Source organism: Drosophila simulans, chromosome 3L, assembly GCF_016746395.2.
Source record: "Drosophila simulans strain w501 chromosome 3L, Prin_Dsim_3.1, whole genome shotgun sequence".
Taxonomy (NCBI): Eukaryota; Metazoa; Arthropoda; class Insecta; order Diptera; family Drosophilidae; genus Drosophila; species Drosophila simulans.
This window is the reverse complement of record NC_052522.2, coordinates 18,789,876-18,815,439: the sequence shown is the minus strand read 5'-3', so window position 1 is coordinate 18,815,439 and position 25,564 is coordinate 18,789,876. Positions and strand designations below refer to the sequence as shown.

The window sequence follows — 25,564 nt, the reverse complement described above, 5'->3', positions numbered from 1 at the left end:
AAGGTGAGCAAACGGCGGCACACTTAATGCCCCCGAATGAACAGGTTGGATATACGGGTATATAGTACACAAACAAGCAGAACAACCTTTTCCGACAATCGGTAAACACACAAAGCTAATAAAAAACTGTAAAATATTCAACAATTGGCAAAGCTTTTAAGAGTCTTACAGACGCTCCTGATATTGAAATGTAAACCTCGCAATTTTTCCGCCCCACAGCGGGCGCCAAAAAATATGCTACTCACAACGCCACAGAGAAAATTATGGGGGTCGTGATAAAGTGGGTGGAGATAAATAAGTGGCGCATGTTGAATAAAATGAGCTGAAAGAGAATGGGATAAGAAAGAAAGTAAATTCTGCTTTCTGCTTATAAAAATGTTTTTGGAAATTTAAAGATGTTTTTCCATGCGAGAAGTTAAGTGATGAATTTATTTAAGAGAAGTGATAAAAAAAATTAGTTTTTTTATTTGTAGATTAAACTTTTATGGTGAAGTTCAACATACAAAATTACCTTATTTTTTTGAACATTTTGCCAGTATATCCCAAGACATAGTACCTTGAGTACTCCATTTAAAGGCCTTTGCATTTATAACTTAATCAGGATATAGGCCTTAAGTACGCGGTTACCATCAATCAACGCGCCACCGCCGACTATTGGAGTCGTACATTATCTATGAAGGTCGACCCAAAGCTTCTCGTATAAATAGCCAACTCAGGAGAGTTCTATACGCTAAGATTATGACCAGGGTTGTGGCCATAAATTACGCAGCCAGAACAAAACTCACACAGACAACGTCGGCTGGCTTAGGGTAAATCCTCGCTTTTAAAATGAGCATAAAGGATAACCACAACAAAGCCCAAGGCCAAGCGGAAGTTGGAGCTTCTTACGAAATATGCATAGAATTATGATCTAACGAAATTGCGATTTAATTGAAATGAATGGGGAGCACAAAACTTTTTTGTAGCAAACGCAAAGCAAACACCAGCGGGGAAAACAACTACAAAACAAAACGTAAACATTTCAATTATGTCTCTGCGGCTGGGAAAAACTTTTTCGTGCTAATTAAGCTCAATGGGTGCTCAGAGTGGAGCTTCAGTTCCAGTAATTAGCCCGCAGAAGTCTAAACAAAGCCAGGAACTCGAAAGCAAATGAGCCGAGTCGAAATGACAGAGAGAGGGGGCGGGAAATGGCGGCAGATGGCAAGAACAATGGCATCAGGCCATTTCCGGTTTGCTCATGTGTGCTGTCGCTTCCCACCGCCAGGGGGCGCTCTACAGCTCCGCTTCCGCTGGCCTTTCGCCCACCCTTTTGTGCGATTGCGTTAGTGCTTGCCTTCGTGTGGGTATCGCAGCAACAGTTTGTTGCTTTGTTTGGCTCCTTGTTTGCCAAGACAACGACACGCTTATAAATTTTTAATTAAATTGTTGTTTTTCAGTTTGTCGGCCTTGCTTGTGCTGTTTTTGTTTAGTGCTATCTAGTCGCATGAAATTGCATTGATTGTCCTGTGTCTAGTGCCCATATCCTTTGTTTGCCAACGTGCAATCGCCTGTTCATATTCGATAGCTACTTCGGGGCAAATTGAGTTGTTTAACCTGCAATTGAACCGGGCCGAGAGATTAAGTGGTGGAAGTCCGTTCAACTTAACCTTTGCAACGTATATCGGATTGCTCCAAAGAGAACTGGATAAAGTTTATAGAAGAACTCAAGCGATTAAAGATCATTAGCTGGATTTATTACATTTTAAATGTAGCCATACGCATGTCCTTAAGTTCCATGAGATTGCGATTCATGTTTATGATTTATATTCTGTTAATGCAAATACTTAAGTTCTGTAAGTATTTTTGATTGGTTATGCAAAAAGCTTAGATCATGTATTGCGATAATAAAGGAAGCTTAAATCATGTAGCTGTGAGATCATTTTTCAATACCATCACAACTCGCTGACGCTTATCCCGTCGCATGAGAAGCACAGGATGGAGTTTATCCTACGTACACATGTCTACACCATTAATAACAAATTTATTATGTATTCCCTATCAGAGCTCAACCAAAAGCTGAAGGCAAAGCCCCATCGAGACAATTTACATGTCTGAACAAATTTTTGTTGTGCTTGCCCATGACAAATTAACTTATTTAGTTGCGGCAGCAGCGGACTGTCGTACGAAATAATTTATCAAATTCCTATATAAATTATTGATGTCCTCGCTGAGGACCGCGCTTCACTGTGTGGGTGTTTCTGAGTAAGTGAGTGTTGCATGTGTTGTGCTGTACATGTGCTCACGCCCACACAATTTTTCTCGCTCCTGCTGCACGGCAAATGAATAAAAATTGCCGTCAGGCGTAGGCGTAGTGGCAAATGCCAATCACGGGCATTAAGTTGGCAGTAAAGGAACGAAGGTGGATTTCGGTGCTCCATTCTGAGTAGGAGGTGTAATGAGCTGGCTCTTCGGGGGCTGTGCTATGTGGTCAGAGCCATAACTAGAAATCGGGGCCAAATGATAAATGACAGTGCAGTCGAGGGCCCTCAAAATTAACATAATTTTCTCCTTTTAATTGGCTGATGGACACGAAGTGCACTGAACTAACATGGTGCCTAACAATACAGGTGTTAACTTACCTATTAAATGATACCAAAAGTAGACTTAAGGAATATTTAAAATAATAACTAATTCACTTATTTGTAGGCATAAAGCATAAATTACTCATACGCAACGTTGTCCATTCTGTTCATTGGGAGTGTTTTGATTGTCTGCACATATTTCGTAATATGTATATTTTCTTAGTCTGTTAAATCACACATATAATTCTCCCAGTGCAAACAGAGCATGGAGCAATTGCCATGGTTGTTGGTGTCGGCCAGGCTTGTTTGCGTTGGTGTTGGTTAGTGTTGCTTCTGTTCCTGTGTCGTTTCTATTGCCGCTGCTTCTGCCGGGGCCGGGTAATTTTGCATGCAAATAACTGGAAATTAGTGTAAGTGCTGACTGACATGCCACACACAGGGCGGCAAAGCCAGTGCCTGTGTCTCGTCCTGGTTCCTGGATCCTTAGCACCTCCGTCCCCCGCAGGCAAGATTCCCGCAGCGCTTGGCGAGCTCCCGGCTAGGTGAGCAGCCCAAGGAAGGACCAGGACGAGGGCAAATGGCGGCGACGGAGATAAACAGACGATGGCACAATAAAGTGGCAACCGCTTAGGAAAACGACTGTGCACTGGAATCGAATCCACTTCCTGGTGTCATAAGTCATTACTAATATGTAGACTATTAACTGAATTTGATATTATTATACTTCTCTATAATTGTCCAAATTTGTTTATAGTAAATATGAAATAGTTTAGGAGTTGCTTTAACTTGATAATATTAAAATAATTTATTATATTAGTACTACTTTAGATACGGATCTTAAAATAGCGGACATCTACTAACTCTTGATTACATTTCATTCGCTATATGGGGACTTTCTTTGAAATTTTTTGCTAAGTGTTCGAGGTCCACATGAAGCTCCATGTGGGCGTTGCATGGCAGCATATCTAAATCGACCTCCCACCCCCTGCCAATGCAACATTCCCCCCTCGCCCAGCTGTTCGCTGTCGTGGAAGATCAGCGCTTTAAAACGCCATTAAAATGCAATGAGCGCTCAAACGTTTTATGCCACGAGCTAAGCTCGGATATAAAAGTGCACTTGGTTAACTCAGCGGGTTGCAAGGGAAACGGAAGTGGTTGGCGTTGCCATAGAGGTGATGTAAACATAATTATGAAACCTGTGTGTGTTTCCCATTAAGAGGAAACTGGTTCGGGGATGTGTGCAATTTTTTAGTGAATTTATCATCATAATTTATCGCTACTCCAAAAGCTAATGCTATCTACATTTGTCTTGATTAACAGCAAGGTTTATCGCATTCATGTATAAATATATTTTTATTACTGAATAGTATTATGAAAAGTAAAGCAGTCGTGAGTGATGTCTATTTATTTAATTATATTACGAAAATATTGTACATTAAGCGTACAGCTGTTACTACAAGGTCCTTAGGCTACGAATTTATTAAATAACATTTATATATATATGCTGTTCACAATACATTTAATTTGTACATTCACTTTAACTTACACGTTAAAATGCTTTATTATTTTATTTTATTGACTGAATTTGATGATTCATCTTCAATGCCTTTACAAATTTCAAGGAAGAGAGTTGTTAATGGTATACCGTATATATGTTCAGTTTTAATACAATAATGAATAGATTACCGATTTTCTTACCTTATTTAAGCTGATCTTATTATTTATATACTAGATTTTGACCATTTTCTTATGTAAGCGACTATAAGCTCCGTGTAAATTTAAATTTCATAGTATTATATTAAGCCTTAATAATCTTTAGCTGTTTGCAAAATTCTAAACTTTGTTTACACACTAATGATACCTCTGCTTCTCAACTTTTGCAATAAAGTAAATAAAATTAAATAAAATGTAATGCTACGGGCTTAAAAGTTGAGTATTCAATTTTGTGATTATTAAGGAAGAAAGTAAGCCAATTAGCTCTGCATTTTTAAAACTGATTGAGTTAATATTATTATAAGATAGTCAGAGTAGTTGGCATTAACTAGTACGGTTATTCAAACTTTTTACCACTTTAATGAAACGGCATTTTCCCCACTCGTGAATCGACTGCATAAAAAAGTAATTAGTTACCATTTAACAATTGAAATGTTTAAACGCGTTTTAATTTGTTTCCTGATATTCCTTTTAAAACATATAAATGCGTATAATTTTGAAATTAATTTGACAAAGCAACTGAGCAAGGGTCGAATGGCGCGGAACTTTGTGTATTCTCCATTTGCGATCCGCCAGGCCCTAGGACTTCTCTATCTCAGCAAGGATAATGTCACGGACCAGCAGTTGGAAAGTGCCCTTCAATTGACAGGACTTCGTCACGAGGAGATCATATCCTTATTGGGAGAAGCCCGAGAAAAGGCTGCCAGGGAACGACTTACAATCACAAATCGCATTTATTTGTCCCCGGATTACAATGCATCGCCGAACATTACGCAACTTGGCGGAAATCTCGGCATGGAAGTGAAAAACATGACTTTCTCCAGCGAGCAAAGCGCAGCAAATGAGATCAAGAAGTGGTTAAATAGGTGGATAGGCAAGGCTGGAAAAAATCTATTTGGCAAGAACGATATAAGCCAGACCACTCAAGTTGTGGCTGTTCAAGGAATGTCATACTCATGTGTGTGGAAAAACCGAGAAAAGGCGTTGACAAATAGGACATTTACTTTGCTGCGGCAGAATAGGAAACCCTTTGTCTATACGGTCGAAATGATGTATACCGAAGCACCGATGGAGTTTTTCAACAATGATCAAGTGCGCGGCGTTGTGGTTCCATTCAATAACAGCGATATGGAAATGCTGGTATTACTGCCAAGGCCAAAGTATAGTACCCAGCAAATAATGTTCAGCCTGGACACAATTTTGAAAATAAAGTTGCGAATGTCGAAGAAGACGCATCTCTTTCTGCCAAAATTTAAAGTCAGCGAGAGTGTGGATCTCAACATGGCCCTAAAGGCTTTGGGCATCGAAAATTTGTTTACTAACGGGGTCAGGAGATCTAAGGCCAATGCTGCGAATTTTAAGCAGTATAATTCCCTGGATGCCGATCAAAATCGGGTGCTAAGTAAGTTAGCCTGAGATGTGAGACGTGCTAAAGAAAAGATCAATGATCAAACCTATAATTTCAGTAACTATAGATGTGGGCGATGACTTCGACGATAGAGTGGTATATGTCAACCGGGGTTTTGTGTTCGTAATCAGGGACAAGAGCAACATTTACATGATCGGTCGCATGGATGCGGTTTGACAGTGCCAACTTACAGGAATTTGCAGTGAAATGTCAGCCGAGTTGTAAATTAAATTAACTTGAATTAATCCAAACAAGAGTCGCACAAAACTGTGTTTATTTCGGCCATTAGTCAGAAGGTTGGTGCGGGCTTATCCCGCAAATTCCCCGATGGCATTGTTTACAACGTTGCCGCGCATATTAATTGCCTGTTTAAGCAAATTGAGGCCACAAAACATCAGCATCAACGTTGTTTTTCAGCTCCTGTTCCCTTTTTAACGTTTTTTTTTTTTGCCGCTTTGTTTGTTTGGTGCCCCGTGGCATTCCACAATTACTCGCGATTGCGGTGCCACCGAAGCCAAATGCTGACAATTGCATCATGGCAGCCGAGTGGCGACCCTCCTCGCCAGCTGCAATTGCATAAATTATAAGACTGGGGCACCGGAAACCGACGCTGATTTCCCACCAACCCAGCGCTGCCACAAAGACATCGACGGCAGCCCTCTAAGTGTCGGTTGCTCTGCAGGACTCGGAATGCACGGCATAAAGGATGTGAAAAGTGGTACGAGGTGCCGGTCTCCTGAGCTTCAGTACACCGCTTTGATTTCGGGTTAGCTGTCACTGGTTTTAAGGTCGAATAAACACAGGTATCCAGTGTCGCCATAAATTATTCAAGTTCCAGGTTAATCAACCGTATCTTTGCAACCATTAAACTGCGAATTTTAAATTTTTCCTTTGATTTAAAAGGTTTGGTCCAAACAATTTGCCTTTAAGTTAAGTTATTTTAAATGCAGACACCTAAAGAAGTTAAATCTAAATTTTGTTGACTAGCCACAGCAATTTATGATATGCAATGTGTTAACGGATAAGAATTGCCAAATCACTGGAACATTTATAAACAAGTAGAGTGATGTAGCTAACATTCCAACGCTAATCAGAGAACAATTAACCTAGAAAACACTACACCAATTTGCGGGTTTTTTGAGTTGTTGCACAACATGACATTGCCCATACGCCCCGTTGTCCGCACAATCACAACAAACTTGCATGCAGCAAGTGCGTTTACGGGTTTTAATAAAAACCACTGGCGCCTACAATTCACATGGCCAGCAGGAGTTCCCGGTCAGGGTAAGTGCTATTTTTCCCGGGGTGATTGCTGACACGTACCGCTTATAAAATGCAACAGAGTGCAGCGACATTGACTCGCCACCATCAGAATGCACAAAGAATTCCAGAGTCAAGGACCAAGGATGACAAAAGAAAGACATTAAAAAGGTGGATCAATTCAGATTGGCTCAGCTACGGGAAAGGTCAGATATCTGCCACAAAGTACGGATATAAAGTGCATAGATCACCATTGTAAAAATATTACTGACCAAAAAATCGATTCAAAGCTTACAACTTGGGGTGCTGGATTTGTTTTACTTACTAAGTGAAAGCAGAAGGATATCTTTTTTAATTTATACGTAGTCGCAGTTCACAATATTCTTGATGGAAAGTTTGAAATTATTGATTTTATTAACCAACTGGTGGAAGCCGCAGCAAATTCCAAGTAAGCGTGGCAACTCTCACCTAAATAATTGTTTCAAAGTGGAACACAAAGGAAAAGTCGTGAGAAAAGTCAAATAACCCACGAATCGGAAAACTTTGATGAGAACAAATGGAAACAATTATAAGGCAGACAACGGATACTGGTACTTCTCATAGAATCGCTCCCTTTGTTCTCGCACTTCAACTTTATCCTTGGCTTTTTCTTGTCCCCTCCTCCACACAAAAGTTAAACTCACTTAATTGAATTGAATGCCAAACATCGACGTCGATGAGGATGAGAATGATCACGATGGAGGCAAAGTGCACTCGAGTGCAAGTTATTCAGCCAGCTCTTCTTGCAGCTGGCAATATGGCAAATGGATTTTGGTAACAATTCCATAGATTATAACTGCCTGTCGTTCGGGTTCGAATGGCAAAACGCAGAAAGGAAATGAGGAAGTGTACTAGCGTGTCAAAATGGCATAAACTAAATCACATTTTGGCCCATTGTTTGTTGTGCAGACATGGCAGAAAAGGGCATAAAAACGATAACCGACAAGCGCATAAGAAATGGCAAACGTTCACGGGGGTTGAATATCGGGAAATCTTCATCTAAGCATTAGCATTAAATGAATTTTTTACGGGTATAGCTACTAAAACAAACACTTTGTTAATAATTTTGATGCATTATCACAAAAAAACAGGAAAAGAAGCTAGCTTAGGCAGGACGAAGTTCATCTACCCTTGGAAAAATTATAAAATTCTAATAAAAAGTTATAAGAATATATTATGATCAAAAACAATAAATCAAAATAATAAATATAAAATGTGAGCCTATGTTAAAGTTATCCAAAATGTGCAAGAATAAACCTTAAGGTTAATTTGATTGTAAGATGTATGAACTTAATTTAATATCCATTGAGGCTTTAATATATTTCCCTGATAATCCCACCCACACCAAACTTTGCAATCGACCCTCGTCCAACTGTTGACTCTCACCTGAATAGCGAAAGTTCTCCTTTGTTCTCTGCCAGTTTTATATTGAATTTTCACATGACTCTGAACCATAGCCAGCTCTAGCAGTTCGCAGAACCCCCTTTTCTCGCCGCCAGGATATCCACCCCACAGCTCATTTAACACATTGACTTTTGGCTTATTAACACCGGGACACAATGGAAGGGTCAGATTCGTGGCGAGACCAGGGCTGTTTAACTAATGGACTGGGCATTAAATCGTATACGCTCGTTATACACCTGACTTCGATTATAATCGATAATGATTTGTGTGCGTAAGTCAGGAAACTTTTCCCACTCTCAGATTATTGCAAGTGCACATGTTATACCGATGTTCCCTGCGTTTAAAGCACCTTTAAGTAGGATAATTTTCTCATAGTTAATTTGAGTAAAATATTAACAGAAATAAATGAAGTACTCACTTTTTATTGAAGCTTTAAGCCACTTCTCTGTAGAATAGTTCGTGCCGCATTTGCGTACTTAATGTATGCTGCCCACATTTTGCGGGCATCGACTTCGACTGCGAGTTCTTTTCAATTAAAAACTTATTTGGCACATTTCAAATGCAAAACTAGAAGCGGTCTGGGCAAATTTTGTTCGCCCGACAATTTGTGGCTGCTCTTTGGCGAAAGTTTCGTCCTGCGAAAAGTCGCGTTGTACTACGCATAGAAATTGAGTTGCTCCCATTGTTGGCCCCCATTGTTATTGTTGTGGCCACAAAATGGTTGGCGCACAACAACACTTAAGCTTAAGTGACTGCTCGAGACTTTGAGTTTTTGTTGTTTCCTCCTTTCCATTTTATTTTATTTTGGCGCGAGAGGAGCGGAGAGTCCTTGTGACTGCGTGACCGGAAAGTGTTTGCTGCTTCCGGTTGCCGCAGCCACCGAAGCGGCCAAAACCACCGCAGCAGCCAAAACCGCAGCGGAAGTTTTGCCACGTAGACAATAACACCCATACAACCGCAGTTACAAGTACGCGGTCACGAATACAATGACAGAATGGACGAGGGCTTCCACCTTCCACCTATTGAAACCCGAAACATTGGGAGGACCCAATGAATTTTGTATGCTCTGAAAAATAAATATTGTGTGGTGCCCTGAAAAAGATTGGCAGCTAAAAAAAAATATATTCTCAATGGAATCAGCTTTTTGTTCAATATCCGATTTACTTGGGCTTTATTTTAAATTAGTGATGGAATAAGGATTGTTATAACTCAGATTTCTTGGCGATTTTCTTCTAGAAATATCTTTCTGCTTTAAATTTTCATCATTTAAAATTTATCTGGGGAGCTTATTACTTTTTATATATGTATTTACTTCTAAGTTTTCTGGAATTAATTAATTATTTAAAGTCTTAAATGTATTAATGTTCCGCTGTGAACTCCAGTTGCCTTCTGAAGACTTCTTGCAAGAGCATTTTGAAGTCAGTCAAAATTTTGACCAGTTATCCAGGATCTCAGAAAACCCGTACAAAGGTTATACCAAACAACAGCTGTTATCCTGAAAACAAAGTGGATTTTCGAAAGTGGAAAGCGACAAATGCGGTCAACAAAGAACGGGAAACCCTCGACGGACACAAAAGGCTAGCCATGCGATTCGGATGCAGATACAATCCTCTAGAAACAGATTGCTCATAGGCAGCAAAATGTCACGTTCCGACCGTAAAATGTGCTAAATTGTTAATTCGACAAACATGCCATAAGCGAAATCAAGTAACAACAAAAATCCGAAAGGAATGGGTCAGCTATTGGACATTAATTTTCATTTCGCTGCCTTCCCGATTTTATGCAAATTCCTTCTTGGGAGGAATTCACCTGTGCAGGTGAAAAAATAAAAGTTGAGTTAATTGCTTTTGCATAAAACAGCCGCCAAGAGGCAGAAAGTCAAAGAAAAAGCTGCCGAGGAAGTCGAATGGAAAATGGGGAGTGGGAAAGAAATGAAACTCAGTCGAGCTGCCAGATGAGTTGGTGCTCAATTGAGTGAAACGATTTTTCATCCATTGGCTTCCATTTGGTGGGGAGCTCTTCGGGAAAACTGCGGAAAACTGAGGCAAGTCTGAGAATAAGTTTAAAAAATGTGCAAACTTTGAAGCGCAGCCAAACACGAAAAGCTGGAGAAAATCAATGAAAGCCACAAATTCATTTTCGCAAATGAAATTCAACAAATAAAAAGTTTGTTAATTTATTTAAGTGAACAAAATAAATTGAAATCAGCTAGGTATATGTAAGTATCACACTTTAAGTTCGAATAATGACCCTACTTAAGCTTTTAAGTTAATTCTTTTTAATAAATTGACAATAAAGGACGCTAGTGATATTAATTACAGAGCCAAAGTAAGCGCGATTAATGCAATCAAGTGCTTTGGCTTTTGTCAACAATCTCCGGCAAATCATGATCGAGTTAGGGTCAGTCTTAACCCATATCATTTGTCAAAGGCAATGTGAAAAGCTGTGCGTAAGCCAAATGAATTCGGGCCCGGGTTAACTGGCCCCATAAAGAAGCTTTATAAATGAGGGTACGAGTGGTTCTTAGCAGCTAATAAGTACCCCAAACAAGTTTCTTAATCCCATGCCCAGCATTTTCACGACTATGTTAGGTCAACGAACAGGTTGACAAACACTGACCCCTCCTAAAAAACACAGCTGGGAATCCATTAGGGTCCAGCTGGCCATAAGTCAAATACTCCTGTGCCAGAAACAATGACTCGACTTCAATGAGAGTTGAACGACTCCCGCAAAAAACCGTAGAAAAGTTTCCTCCGAGAGGTAAACGGCTCGGTTTGCCCGACAAAGTATGCTATAATATTTTACACATGAAAGTTTAGTGCCACAGCCGAAAAAAAAACCAAGAAAAGGACCGGAGCCCGGACAAAAAACACATTGTTGGCAGCACGGGCTACATAAATAATTTCCACCACACACTTACTCACTAGCCGAGTCCTGGCACTTTGACTAAATGGTGTGTAATAAAATTTAAATTGCTTTTGTCTGGATTTCCTTCTGGTGTTAAAGTTGTTTCGGCCTCTGTAATGGAGGAATTTCCTCATCTAGGCCAACTAGACTCTCCCATTGGTTGGTAGACAATCTTCGAGTATTACTTCAATGTCCTATATTGTTATTCTTATAATTTAAGAATGAACTTTAGAATTGGCAAGCAAATTGTTATTTCAGAAGTATTTTAGTACTTTCTTAGTATTTTGAAGAACATTATTGTTCAATATAAAGGGCATTGTCAGCAATATTCATGCAAACTATAGTAAATTCCAAAAGTTTTGCAATAAATCCGATTTTACTACAAAAAAGGAAACTTGAAGCGAACTATTTGTTTACCTAAGGAGCTTGGCATGCGACACAGTATTTTTGTAAAGTCCTTTAAAGGATTTTTACACATATTGTAGACATATTTATTCATACTGAAAGGGGGGGAAGGGGGTTCAGGGAATGCCCTACTGAATATATTTTTTGAAACTTTTCAAGGACATTGCAAGGTAAATAAAACATACACAGTGTACATTGTAAATTTGCTGCCCATGTTCGCAAATGGTCCCACTGTGCCGGACAAGGGCCACTCATTTCGGCATTTATAACAATTGCCCAAATTGCTGCTAATTAAATATGATTTAGCTGGCTGGTGGCAACGTCTGTCTTTGGCTGAGCTGTCAATATTTGTCAGGAAGCGGGCGATAAAGCGGCCGTGTCCTTACACTCACACAGACGTGTCTGCAACTGGCCCTGACCCCTGACATTAGACCGTGCAGGGAACTGGCCTCGGGCAGCCAAATTTGTTTATAATTCAAATAGCAGAAAAAAGGCTAGCTATGCAACAGCGGCGAACATTGTGGAATTGTACAAAAAGGGGGCAAGGAAAACACGTTAAGCAAACACGATAACGATACTATATAGATATGAGAAGGGAGCCAGCAAGGACAACAAGGACACTGCCGAAACACAAGCAGGCAAATTTATTTCAATTTAAAAATTTTGGTCACGCTCAACACAAAAAGCGAGTTAAGCGGATGGGCGATATCTAGAGGGGCCAAGTAAAATTGGGGGGGCAGGACGCGGACCAACTGCCATTTGTATAATTGCTGTCGTGATGGAGGAGCAGATCTGCCCGCGCCTTCTTCCAGCCCCTTGAAGATGTCCACTTTATGCCATGACACGCTCCAAGGACGCTTGACAGCAAATGGATAAGGACATTATCATCTGTGGACAGGGGGGCTTAAAAATGGCAATATGAAAACTAGCCAGCTCGAAGATAACCGGCGGCTAGATGTTATTGAAATGTGAGATGAGCATTGGTCCTGCCAGAAAAAGAAAAGGAACCTAAACTGATGTTAAAAGAGCAATTGACTAAAGATAAAAATGTGAAGCAAACATGCTAAATTTCATATTTCAATTTGACAAAGCTGCTTGAAAATTAAATATATTTTTTTGAGCTGAAATCTAAGTATTTTGAGTCATTTGCAGGGTCCCTTAATTAATTCGTCCGAAGAATACAAACAAAATATAGTGTAATTTCAGCGCAATTTTTTCCGCCCTTTAAATCACTTCGCGCCGCCATCTCCTTTGAAATATTTATGCAGGAAAGTGAGCAAGCCAGCCAACCGTCGACGATTTATGTCTGGGAATTACTTGATATGCAATGGCGATTCGGAATCGCAGACGGGCAGTTCAGTGCCGTCAAGGCTGCAAGTGCATATGTATTGGAATGGCGCTACAGGATATGGCTATATAGCTATATATTGTGGAACCGGACTGTCCGGGGCCTTGACAATGGCAATGAGACCGTCGGAGTCGTGTGTTGACATCGATTGACAAGGTGTGCGGGTCGAAGGCCGAAGGCCAGCTCCACAACTATGGCAAACTTTTTCCAACCGAGTTCGAGTTCAAGTCGCTGGAACAAAAAACAAACGTGAATGTCGTTAAGTTGAGGTAACCCACGTGTTGTCCTTGCCGGAGCGTTGGCTATGTGCAACAAGCAATCGGAGAGGCGTGGGGCTGGGAATCGGGCCAGGTGTCCCTGTCTAAATGGTTGGGTGTGGTGGTCGGATTGTTGTGGCTGTGGGAACCAGAAAGGCGGTTGGGAACGGTCACTGCTTGGGCACACAAAACTTGCGGCATCCTTGGGGCAATCAACGAAATTATAGAGGAAATGGGAAAAGCTTGCAACAACTTTTGGGCACATAACCTAATAGAGAGACTCATTTGTTAAATCACGAACAGCATTCCATATAGAGAATATATTTAACCCATAAAAGCGAGAAATCAAGGTTGCACTTCAGAAACCATAAATAAATCCGTGGCGCACTAATTTATCGCATTGACGTTTAAATGAGGCCGCAAACACTAAATTATCGCACTCTCGGGACATTTACCAGCACTTTGGATTGTCAACAACACCCATTAGCAAGTGATGCGATCCGCAAGGCGAGCTTAATTCAAAGTAACGAATTGAATTGCTCAAACTAATTATTGGACCGTCCACCGCAGCTGCGTCAACATGGGGGCCGACGAGGGTCCTTGGGGCTACGGTGGGGGTTCCGGAGAGACCCCGGAATCGTGTCCGTGTCCGGCGACTGATTTATGCTCGCAGGCGTCGCAAAAGCATTCATCCATCGTGGCACCAACAGAATATCCTTCAACTTGACCACCATGAATGGGAAGGAGGTCGGTTCTTCATATTGCGGTTGCCACACACACACAAACACTCACACATGCATACATAGCTGAATGCGAGTGAGTGTTCGAAATGTCCTTGTCAAGCACTAATGGCGTCGTCGCCATCGCCTTTGTCCTTGCCAGCGTGTTAATGTGCGACAGTTTCCTGCTCTGATGTTTCCTTCCAGCAAGCTAAAATCGAATTGAAAGGCTGCATTTTAAAATTCCCTGTTTGTTTGTACCAGGTAAAGCAATTGAAACCTGTTTCCGGCGGGCCGTGCCGAATCCAATCCGTCTCCTTTGGAGAAAACGAATTGGGAGCCAGGACATCGGGCTGTGCTGGCATGGGGTCTCTGGGGTCAAAAGAAATGCTGCATTTGCTCCTGCTATATCGGTTGATTTATCATTTTCTCTGACTCGATTCCTCTGTTTTCCCATTGCAGAATTTATGCCTGTGCAGTTTTCCATCGATTTTCGTCTTGCGCCACAACGGACTGGGGATGAAACACCAAACACATAAAACGGATTTGATATTAAAAAAATATGCAGGTAAAATATTTGGCACACCCAGAGGGTTAGGGTACTTAAATACTTAAACCTTAACAAATTAATATTAAAATATTTAAGAGCTGAAACATGTATTTAAAACTTTATGGATATCATTGCTGAAAATTACTCATAATTAGTAAAGTATTTATTATCATACCCGGAATGCATTGCAAACAGAATAACATATTTATGCAGAACTTTTAGCGAAACACATTTTAATTTAAATTGCAAATAGTGCTTCTGCAAAAGTTTTTGATTTTGTTTGATAAGCGAGCCACGATGTTTTTTTAGCTTTAAATACAAAGTGTTACCATTTCTGGCCACAGTGCGTATGCGTGATATAACAGAACAAGCTATACTGACACTAATTTAAAGACTTTCTTTCATTTCAAATCGTAAAGGTTCTGTTAGAACGTAAACTATTTGAATTACCAGAAGTATAAGTAAAGAAAAAGTAGTTTCCTCTATTTTAAGTATTCCATCGAAAGCAGTAGAATTCGGGTTTCGAAATTGGTTTTGCTCACAAGTTGCACTATAGGAGCTTTGAACTGGAAGCACCCTAGCCACATGTTGGGTGCCACATGGATGTCGAGCACATGGAGCAGCGAACTGAACGCCAAACGGCGAATAGCGAACACCGAGTGGCAAACATCGGCGACAAACAAAGGCAAACAATGGCTTCCAGCGACTGCGGCTTATCGCCAAATGCAACATGGCGGCGGCCAAGTCACGTCTCACGTTGGCTCCTGGCGGTTGTTGCCGCTGTTGTGGCACGGTAGTTGCCATTTGTTAGCGGAAAACAGCACACTAGCCTTTTTAATACAGACACACATTCGGCGGTCGACATGCATACGAATTGGGGAATGAGGAGCTCGAACAAGGGGCAAGTGCCACAGTTTAAATTGAAAAAATAATGCGCAAATTTGGCCAACAGCAAGCAAGGTCGATGATGATGATCATGATGATGGTTCAAATGGAGGGCAGGGCAACACAAAGAGTCGGTGCATTTCGCCAACGCAAATATTTATCGCCACCGCACGAAAATGTCAAAGGCCATGGGCCTTCCCACGCGAGGGCTAAAATTGAATTACTCCGTGACAAGAGCACCTGTTGCGGTCAATTAATTTTAAATTAGCAGCAGAGTTTCTAAATTATTGGGACTTTGAACCGGAAATGCCTCGCATAAACAGCGAGAGCTTCAAATGGTTGGGTAATTTAATAATGCTAATTTTCTGTGCCAGCAAAATGATTATTTTGAAGTGAGTTTTTATATTTTAGAATGAGTATAAAAATCATTTACATTTAATTTGGTATTTTAATTAATTTTCATACTACCCAAGAGTTTTACTACATTTCTCATTAACAACAATAACACTTCTTAACCTATTTGCCAGTCGTTTAAAGATAAATGCACAAAATTATTCAGCGATTAATCAAAGCTAGCACGAAATTTTTTGTCATGACAAACTCTTGATTTTCCACGGCCGGAAATTAAATGACACTTTTGAATCAAACGAGCTTTATGAGCCGTGCCAATTAATGTCTTTCATTTATTCAACTAATTGGAATGTGAATTATTTATTTAATTATTATTTCATTTACTCGCTTTAAAAAAGGTGAGGAGCTATGTAGTTCTTTTCAAAACAAAACACAGAATAATGACGAAAATTAATTATTAACTAAAGAGAAACTAAAATACGCAACACACATATAATATAAGCCAGAATAACACAGAAGAGGCATAATTATTCATTTTCGGTTAATAATTCGTTTAAATAAATTGTCAATTCTTTTAAATGCAATGTATTTATTTAAATGGATTCTTAATGATTGGAGAAAGTTTAACATTTCAAAAATACCGCAGGTAAAGTGCACACGTGCAAACAATTTCTGTGTGCATCCAAAAGAATCTGATTTCGCAATGTTTTCAGCCGTGCAAACAACACTAATGAACACCCAAACATGGGAAAATTCTGGTGAAAAGCCAATTAATCAATCCCCGTTTCCACTTGCAGAAACAAGAAAAAAGGCGCGAGTTGCGCCTGAAGCGATTCTGGCGCTCCCCCAAGACCACGTCCTCGGAGGACTCCAATGGCTATGAGAGTCCCACGAGGACGAAGGCGTCCAGTGCCGGCGGCAGCAGCGATGCCCAGAGATTCAACCACCTGCACTACACCAGCCTGTCGCAGGGATCGGGCACCTCATCCTCGGCGGGCGGAGCCACTGCATCCGGAGCGGGGCCGACGACACTGGGGCAGTCCGGCAACAGCAAGCCCTCCTGCTCGCTGCCACTTTTGCAGGTGTGGCCCAGCCAGGTAGGTCCTTGTCTCCCCACTTTTTGATTTGGTTTCTAGCCCGCAGTGGGGAAAAAAACACGTTCCGAATTTAGGCAATTCTGGTTAACATAAAGTAATTTATTGTAATTTATACAATTTATTTAAACAATTAATTTATAACTTAACTTTAGCAGTGGTTAAATCTATTTAGAAAAATTGTCTTTATATTAAATAAAAGAATCCTTGCAGTTTTTTAACATTTCTAAACATCTCAGCTGAAAAAATATCTCCCCCATAAAAAGTTGTTTTGGAACGTGTTGTTTACCCCAGATGCGAAATTTAGTGTTGAAAAGAAAATGTAGACCAATATATGTGTTTTGGGAAAAAAAGCAACCGCAACAGTTTTAAACTTGGGGCTTTTTAGTTTTATTTTTTACGAATCTCTCGCTTGCGAGTGGTTTTTATGCTGTGGCCAGTTGTGCGTTTTTGCGTTAATTTGTTTCTCCGACTCTCTATTTCTTGCCACTACACCAACACCACCGAACCCCACCTACACCACCAAACCTTACTTACACCACCAAATCACCACTACCACCACCATCACCAAACACCACCACCCGCCTAAAAACATACATAACCCTCTGTGTGTGCGTTGCGTGTTTGGTTCGGTTATGGTTTTGGTTTTGGTTCGGTTTGGTTTGGTTTGGCTATGGTTACGGTTTCGGATTGGATTGGTTTTGGTTCTGATTCTGGTTCTGATTCTGATTCCGGTTCGGTTTTGATTGCTGGTCTGCTGTGGTAGCCGCTCCTGCGCCAGGAGGGCTTCGTTCAGTTGCGTCGAAACAGCGGCCCCGAGGGTCAGCGGGTATGATTTCCAACCAGTTCCTCTTTTTCCAGCCTCTCTAGTCTGCTCCACTTCTTATCTGCTCTACTCTCTATCTAATCTAATATATGCTACTCGTAACTATTAACTACATAGATTTTTGCATGCCTCGATTAACTATTTTGAAAGAGCCTCCAACGAGCTCCAATCGTTTTTGACTACTAACTGTATAAATCTGACCACAGTACCCTTCTCGTTGAGGTTATTTTGTGTATTCTACACGTCTTTTTAGCCTAGAATTCGATGCTCATGTAATTTAATTGGGAATTCTTTCGCTCAATTTTATTTGGTTATTCATGCACCATTTTTGGCTGGGACTGGTCGACAACTGCCATGGGAATGTGGTCATAGCTGCCAGTTTGCTGTATTTCAAATAAATATGCAATTATTTATTGGAATTTGCACACTAAATAATTTAATGAAATTCTAGCAATCAGCTATCCTAAATTACTAAAAAAATATAATATAAAAATTAGTTTTAGCCCACTCTTGTCGATCAACCCGTGCTCACCCAACTCAAAATCACCTTGTATAAGTAAATCCCACGACACAACACTTCTCCCTGTAAAAAAGGCAAGCCCCCCACCCACCGAAATACGTTTTTGAACCACCTAACAACTAACCAAGTCACCTCTGAGAATATACCACTCTTTCCGAATAAGCAGCGAATCCCACACTGCACTTGCGAACCGGCTTAAAAGCTCCCCGAATCCCCTAAGTAACTCCCCGAATGATCCTACCCAGGATGCAAGTGTAACCTATCTTATATGTGATCTGGACTCTTGCAGGATTCGCCGCGCGGCGAGGCGGATGGCCAGTCCTTCGTGTTCCCGGCCATCGTGGAGACGAGTGTCAGCAGTCCGACAGCCGTGGCCAGCGGGAGTGGCAGTATCGGGAGCACCAACCTGAGTCTGAACGCCAGGAGGAGCAGCAACCACCTCAGCTTGTCCACGGACCGGCGGAGTTCTCTGTACTGTGATACCCTGCACGCCGGCGACTCCGGCATCGATTCGGTGCAGGCCTCGCCCTCGCCGAACGCCTTCATAGCTCCGCCGGGCGTTCACAACCTGCCGCTGGGCCAGACTGGCGGAGGATCCTGCCATGTGTCGCCCACCAGCACGCCCACCCAGGGATCACCGAATTTGTCGCTGGGCCGCAGGAGCATGCGAAACAGCATTTGCGTGGTGCCCAGTGGCAACGGGCGGAGGAAGTCGAGCGCCCTGCTGCATCCGGATCACGCCCGGCTGTTCGCCCTGCGAATGAAACATGCGGCGGCGCTGGAGCGGGCACAAACCTCTCCGGATCAGACCTCCATCGAGGACGCCAACGAGTTCCACGACAATGGACTGGCCACCAACCTGCGGCTGTGCTCGGCCTCCTCGTCGACGACGTCGTCGCTGACATCCGTGGCCGCGGTCAGCCTGGGCGGTGCCGGTGGTGCGGGTGGTGCGAACACTACCTCCTCCGGCTCCGCCTACGCTGTGGGCGCGGCGGGCGTCCAGCAGCGCGTCTCCGATCCCTGGCTGCAGCCGCAATCCGATCGGGAACGGGACTCCCGGCACGACGGCAGGCGCAGGTCCTCCACGATGACCGCTCGCTACTCCCTGTTCGATGCCCTGGACCTGGAGTACGTGCTCTTGAGGGCCGCTGCCCGCGGTTCCGTGGGTCCCTACAGCCTCAGTGAGTCCATACACAAGCTCACCTTCACGCAGTCTTTGGCGTTTCCGGCCCTGGCTCGTGGCCTGGCCACCAAAAGGCGGAGGTCGGCCACGCACACCAGCTCCCGGCCCCTGAATCCCCATGAGTCCGGTCTGAATACCTGCGCCAAGGTGGTCACCGCTGTCGTCCTGGTGGCCCTGTCCTTCATGGTGTTCCTCATCGTCTACAAGTTCGTGCGGACGTGAGGTTTGCTCCTGGCCCCGTCGCCAGAGCTCCCAGTCACATATCAGGCCAACTACGGAGCGGAGGAGGGGTCCACATCGTCCTCCATCATCTCGTCGGCGGGCCGCAGTCTGGGCAAGCACATGTCGGGGTTCAGGAGCAAATTGGGTCTGCGTCAGGCCGACTTCGAGTGATCCTTGCGAAGATCGTTTGAACAGACATTAAAGCACTGGTCGCCAATATTTTTGCTATTCGAAAGGGATTGAATCAGATTTCATCAATTGGAAAAATATTTTTTATTGTATGAAACTCTGAGGATTACATATTTTCCTCGAAAAGTACCTATGTTTCGTGTTGGTAAAAAATGGCTGACCAGTGAAATTTTTGTGATAAACTATCAATGAAAGCAAACTTTCCACAAAAGAAACCCCAACAGTGGAGCATATGTAAGTTAATAAAATAACAAATTAAAGGCTTAAACATTTAGTAAAAACAGCTTCAAGAGGCTTGCCAGAGTTTCATCAAATTTATAATATACTTATGAATAATATTTTTTTATAAATATAAAAATCGCAGCTCGCATTTCCTAGGCTCCTATTTAGCGAAGATTTTTGAATGGAATTCCAAATCCAGTTTCATTGTTTGCAGTTGAAGTGCCTAACTAATTTTAAACGAACTACAAATTACATTAATACTCGCTTAATTTTGTTCTCTTCTTAAAAATCGAATTTAGAAATTGGCAGCTGCTTGGAAAATGAAACTGCTTATGCGCTGCAGTAGTCCAAATAATTTTTCCAGTAGATAAACTTTTTTGAAGGGAAATTAGAAGTGGTGGAGGGAATTGAGAGGACATATGATTTAATACTGATTTCGAAGCATTATTTTATGTTACAGCAGAAATGAAAGTTAATATTTAAAATTACTGTATCTTTTTTTTAGAAGATTAATATCAAACAAATTATTAATTTCCTGTTAACCCATAATTTATCTTTATTTTTTAATATTATTCGCTGGTATATGGGAGCTCCTAAGTCAATTAAGATCCATAGCAAATGGTTTTTATTTTATCCTTAACTCATTCGTTATCCTCACAAGCTCCAAAACACCATGTTAGAGTTATATAATTGGCTTTAGTCTTATAGATCAGGAAAATTGGCAGGCGAATAGAAACTACAAACGAGATACATTTGTACTGAGTTGTTGAACGGCTAAATGATATATGATATGATATATATAGATGGAAATCCAGGCATATTTAATTAACATATTTATGGTAGCTATATATAGTTATACAAGCAAATATATATGTATATGTATACATGCATTATATATCTGTATATGGGTGTTTATAAATGTATATCTAAGCGGCTTAAATGTGACAAAGCACTTGCTGAAATACCAAAACAAACTCTCTACTCTTAACTTGCTGCCTTACTTTCCTCTAGTGAAAATAGTTGAAAATAACAAAAAGATATTAACAAACAAGCCCCGACTAACAAATTCTTCATAAATTGCTGCCTTACTTTCCTATACGAAAAAAAAATAAAAAAAATGAAAATCGAACTAAACCTTTTGAAGAAACCTTATTAACTCTCAGAGCTTCTTTTTCCTATTTCCTCTACGAGCTTGGCCTATCAAAGAACCTAAAATGTGCAAAACAGAAGCAGACACGTTTTATATAGAGTAAAGAATTATATACTAAATGTAAAGTTAAATATACGATATTAATATTAAAGCTGGCTAAAGGATACACGTTTTGTTGCATAAGTATAAGTTATTCCTTCCCTATTCTTGCATAAATTATTTCTATATTTGTCGATGGCATTCATCAATATATTTATGCATAGTTTTACGACCTCTCCTTTTTCATTACGATTGGTGTGCAACCAACTATGGTTAAATAAAAAATGCATATTAAATGTCACAAAACCAGAATGGAAAGATGAAATGAAAAACCAACTGTAACCGTAACTGAAGTAAGTTGAAACGTGCAACAATAAAACGAAGAAATTTTCAAATAAACCATTCCATTTGTGTTTTTCCTTTTTTCCCCAATATTACTTTTCCCAATCGCCTCGGCGAGCATTAAATTGAAAATGTTACATTTTCAGCATCGCATTTATGTCTCGAATTACCTCTGGCTTCCGGGAATTGCAGATTACTAATTGGGACTGACGTGGCTCGGCAGGATCGAAGATAATAAGGATAATGGTGATTTATCGAGAGCTGCTCTTTTCAGTACAAGCAGTTGGAAAATTCATGAGAAAATTCCTGCTAATGGAATCGATTTAAGATTTCTCGTATCGAATTATGGACTAATTTTGCAAGACAGCTGTTCCTATTTTTACAAGAAGAGGGGGAAAAAAGTAGAAAACAATTTGTAGCATATATAAATTTTTATTAATATTATTTCATTGTACGCCTTCATATCAAATTATAATAATACACAATCATACACAACTGCCCATGGAATTCCACCAAATATTGATTATTTTCCAAAAGTGGTTTTAAAATTATGTTCCACACAGAACTCCAAGATTTTAATTGCTTTCAATCAAAGATTAATTAAAAGAATAAAACATGAATATCACGAAATGAGTAAAATTAACCATCAACCATTTTATTCATTCGATTATAAAAGGAAATGCATTCAACTGTTCAAAAATAGTCAAAACTAATGCGGCGTAATTAAAAGAAATCGGTCAACAATTAGTTGTAATTATTATTTCAGCAGCCAGCTAAAGGTATATTTTATTAACCAAGTTATTCAGTTGAAGTTCATTAAAAATGCATGCCGTGTTTGAAGTGCCGCTGATAATTGAATCCTCAGTGAGCTGGCATCGTTGCATATTTGCGTAATCGAACTGACGCAGATTGATGGGCCACGAGAACTTTACAAATGGCAGGAAATAAGTTGTTTTGGGAACTTTGCCCAGTTGAAAATGGTTCAATCTCCAGTTTCCCATTTAGCCAGGCAATCACAGTTGGAATTCGGGCAATTCGCAAAGTTCTTCGGGCTTTGTGATAAATCGGGCTGTCGTCGGTTGTCTTTGGGGTAAGTTGCTAATCTAAATAATTAAGCAAACCCAATTTGATTTGCCAGGGCAAATATGAAAGCACACACATACTCGTATGTGCGGCACATGTAACACCCATTCGTTTTTCTATGTGTGTGCGTTGCCAACTAATTTATCCATAAAGGCCAAAGCGACTCCCCTGCCAGACGAAATGGAATGAAAACACTGGCTGAAATCAAGGCAAAGGACATTTGGCACAGATTGCTCGAACTAGGCCAGAACATTTGATGAAAGCCCGGCCGGATTAAAGGAGCTTGGGGCCGGAAGAGTCCATTGCCACATATACACATATGTATATATACACATATACCATACGTATGGTTTTCTGGGGGTCTGGTGCATAATTAAGCACGCAAACCGCAGAGAAGCAAAAATAAAAGCCCCAAGTGCCGAATCGGTCGGTGGCTGTGGACGAATCTATAACAAGGGTAAATACAATTTTCAGGACCTCCGATTGCTGCTGGGTATATATACGCATATATATATACGTATGCGCAACATATCACGTATACGCAGCGTGTGACCAGCGAAGAACGAGTGCGTTACGATTGCCCAAATAATTGAAATGCATTTTTCCACCATTCTCCGCATGTGAAACGGACCTATATGATGACTTTCAATTTCCAGTTCTGCTTTTGGCCGCATTAAAATCTTTTAATAGATTCTGCTCGGATTCACTGAAAGGAAATAAGATACATAAAGTAATTATTGCTGTATTTATGTAGAAAATTTGATACGTTTATTACGATCATGAATGAGTAATGAGTCATAAATCATATATTGTCATAAATATTATTCAAATAACAAGTTAGAAAGTACATGCAGTGAGTACTTTCATGCCCACTTTTTTTTTGAGTGTATTGCTGATGCCGTCTGCGTTGTATTTGTACCTTTTGATACGCCCGGGCCGTATATTTTTAGAACCCAAGGTTGTCAGAGCATCGGATGCTCATGCGGATGTGGATGATTTGAAAAGTGGTAGGCAACAGTTAGCAGTTGGGTGGTTGGGTGGTTCCATTTTGGTGGTGCGGGGCGGGGCTTAAGCACACACGAGCCGCCGCCTTGAGAGCCAAGCCGCAAATGCACCTGCTTTATTTCGCTTTTGCCATCGCTTTGTGTTTAAACTTGTTGCAAATACGGGGCGCAGCTGCAGCGAGCATCTGTCGAGTCCTTGACTCTGACTGTGGATGTGTCCTTGCAGTGGGGCCTTGGGCAGAAATTGAAATTTTGTCGGCCTGCTAAAACGCTGCACAAGAGCAATATATTCCGCCTTTTTTTTTTTTTTTGGAAGAGCTGATATGTAGGCATCATGAAGTTGAAAGATTGGACTTGAAAATAGGAATAAATGCATGCAATCAAAGAAGGAAATTACATGTGCATAAATTTATTTGTATCGAGGTTATTTAGTTATGACATCTTCAAAACTTTAATCCATTTGTCAGATTTTCTATATTTTGAAGTTAATTAGATACAGAAATTTCAAGATACTTAAGAACGTATATCATTAAGTCGCTGTGGGAAATCATCTCTTTTTATATTTTAATTCCATTTAATTTGCATTGTTTATAATAGTAATATCATTATTATTTAACCAACATTAGCTAGCATTGAACCACGCCATGCAAATTTCAAAAACATTCACCTAACATATTTATTGGTTTATTAGAAGGATGACCAAATTTCAAAACCAGTTGCTAATCCTTAATGGCTCCCAGTGGTCTTGTTTCGGTGACCTCTGAAATTATTGAGCTGCACAATTTATTACCATGTTTCGAGATATTTTCAAGCTCGAAATTATTGAGGCTTAGCACAATTGCGTGTGTTCGTAACCTTTGTCAAAGGTCAAACTAAATTTGATTTCAATTTTAAGCTGCGTACACGAGGAAAGCGATTCGCCTACAAATTTTGCGAGCGATGATCCACCAAATTGGATGATGGGGTCACTTTGTGGATGTGGACGGAAAACCCTAATGGTGTTATATAACCAGATAAGACCTTCTGTGCCGAAGCATTCGCAGACCTTTTACATTTCAATTAAAAATGATTAAAGATACACAAGGAAAAGGTTAAAAGGCGCGCATGCAGCACAAATTTGTTGCGGGCAAATAACTTTCAAGGGGAACGAAAAAACAGCCAAAAGGAAAAGTAGTAGAAGCCGAGCTGGGAAACTGTCACACACACACTCGAGCAAACGCAAACAGATAAGCAGTTCAGATTTTCCTTATGTACTTATATATATGTATTTTTATTATTTTGGCAGCATACTTTATGCAAACGTAGGCCGAAGGACTGGAGGGAAAACTGTGTGAGCATGCACCATGGAAATTATTTTTGCTGACTGCAAAGTAAAGGAAAACAAATGCGGATACATTTTTTGCCGCTCGGGAAGGAAACTCGAAACTTCAGTGCAGCGAAAGCCAAAGGAAGAAGGAAGGAATCGAACGGAAAGCGCGTGCAGTGGGTTTTCCCCGCCCCGACGCAATGGGAAAAATCCTCAAAAAGCGAGGGGGGCGAGGGGCAAGAAAAGCGACACAGTGTCTGGATGTCATGTTGCTGGCGTACATCCTTACATCCAATTCCCTCGTTTTTGTTGCCTTTTAACAATTCTTTTATGATTTTCGTAATAAACTAAGCAGAGTTAGAACCCTTAAGGGCCATAAAGCTTAAAAAAAAAGGAATCTACTTAAAATAAGTAAGGAATTTTAGAAATTTTGTTGTTTTTATTTATTAGTTTTTACTAATTTTCTGCTATTTTAATTGCAAATATAATTTAGCTGATTGTTTTTTTCTCTGGACCGAAATAAATTTTAGCAGCCGCCGACATTTCCGCAATTTCAATCAACAACATATGACTGCCC

The 25,564-nt window shown here is 40.7% G+C and overlaps 2 protein-coding genes across 3 annotated transcripts; both read left to right on the top strand.

Annotated features, from left to right (window-relative positions):
* The first annotated feature begins 4,687 nt into the window (after positions 1-4,687).
* On the top strand, positions 4,688-14,589 carry LOC6738651 (accessory gland protein Acp76A). Its single transcript, XM_002085417.4, has 3 exons — positions 4,688-5,676; positions 5,741-6,966; positions 14,484-14,589. The coding sequence occupies exons 1-2, from the start codon at positions 4,707-4,709 to the stop codon at positions 5,857-5,859; spliced, it is 1,089 nt and encodes a 362-aa protein (XP_002085453.2). The 5' UTR covers positions 4,688-4,706; the 3' UTR covers positions 5,860-6,966; positions 14,484-14,589.
* On the top strand, positions 14,483-21,654 carry LOC6739663. Of its 2 annotated transcripts, XM_039293237.2 has the most exons (4): positions 14,483-14,589; positions 16,605-16,904; positions 17,668-17,730; positions 18,537-21,654. In XM_039293237.2, exons 1-4 carry the CDS (start codon positions 14,584-14,586, stop codon positions 19,650-19,652), a joined length of 1,485 nt encoding a protein of 494 aa, XP_039149171.1. In that variant the 5' UTR covers positions 14,483-14,583; the 3' UTR covers positions 19,653-21,654. The 2 variants fall into 2 exon arrangements, with proteins under 2 accessions (XP_039149171.1, XP_016032477.2); XM_016174300.3 differs by lacking the exon at positions 17,668-17,730.
* The last annotated feature ends 3,910 nt before the right edge of the window (positions 21,655-25,564 follow it).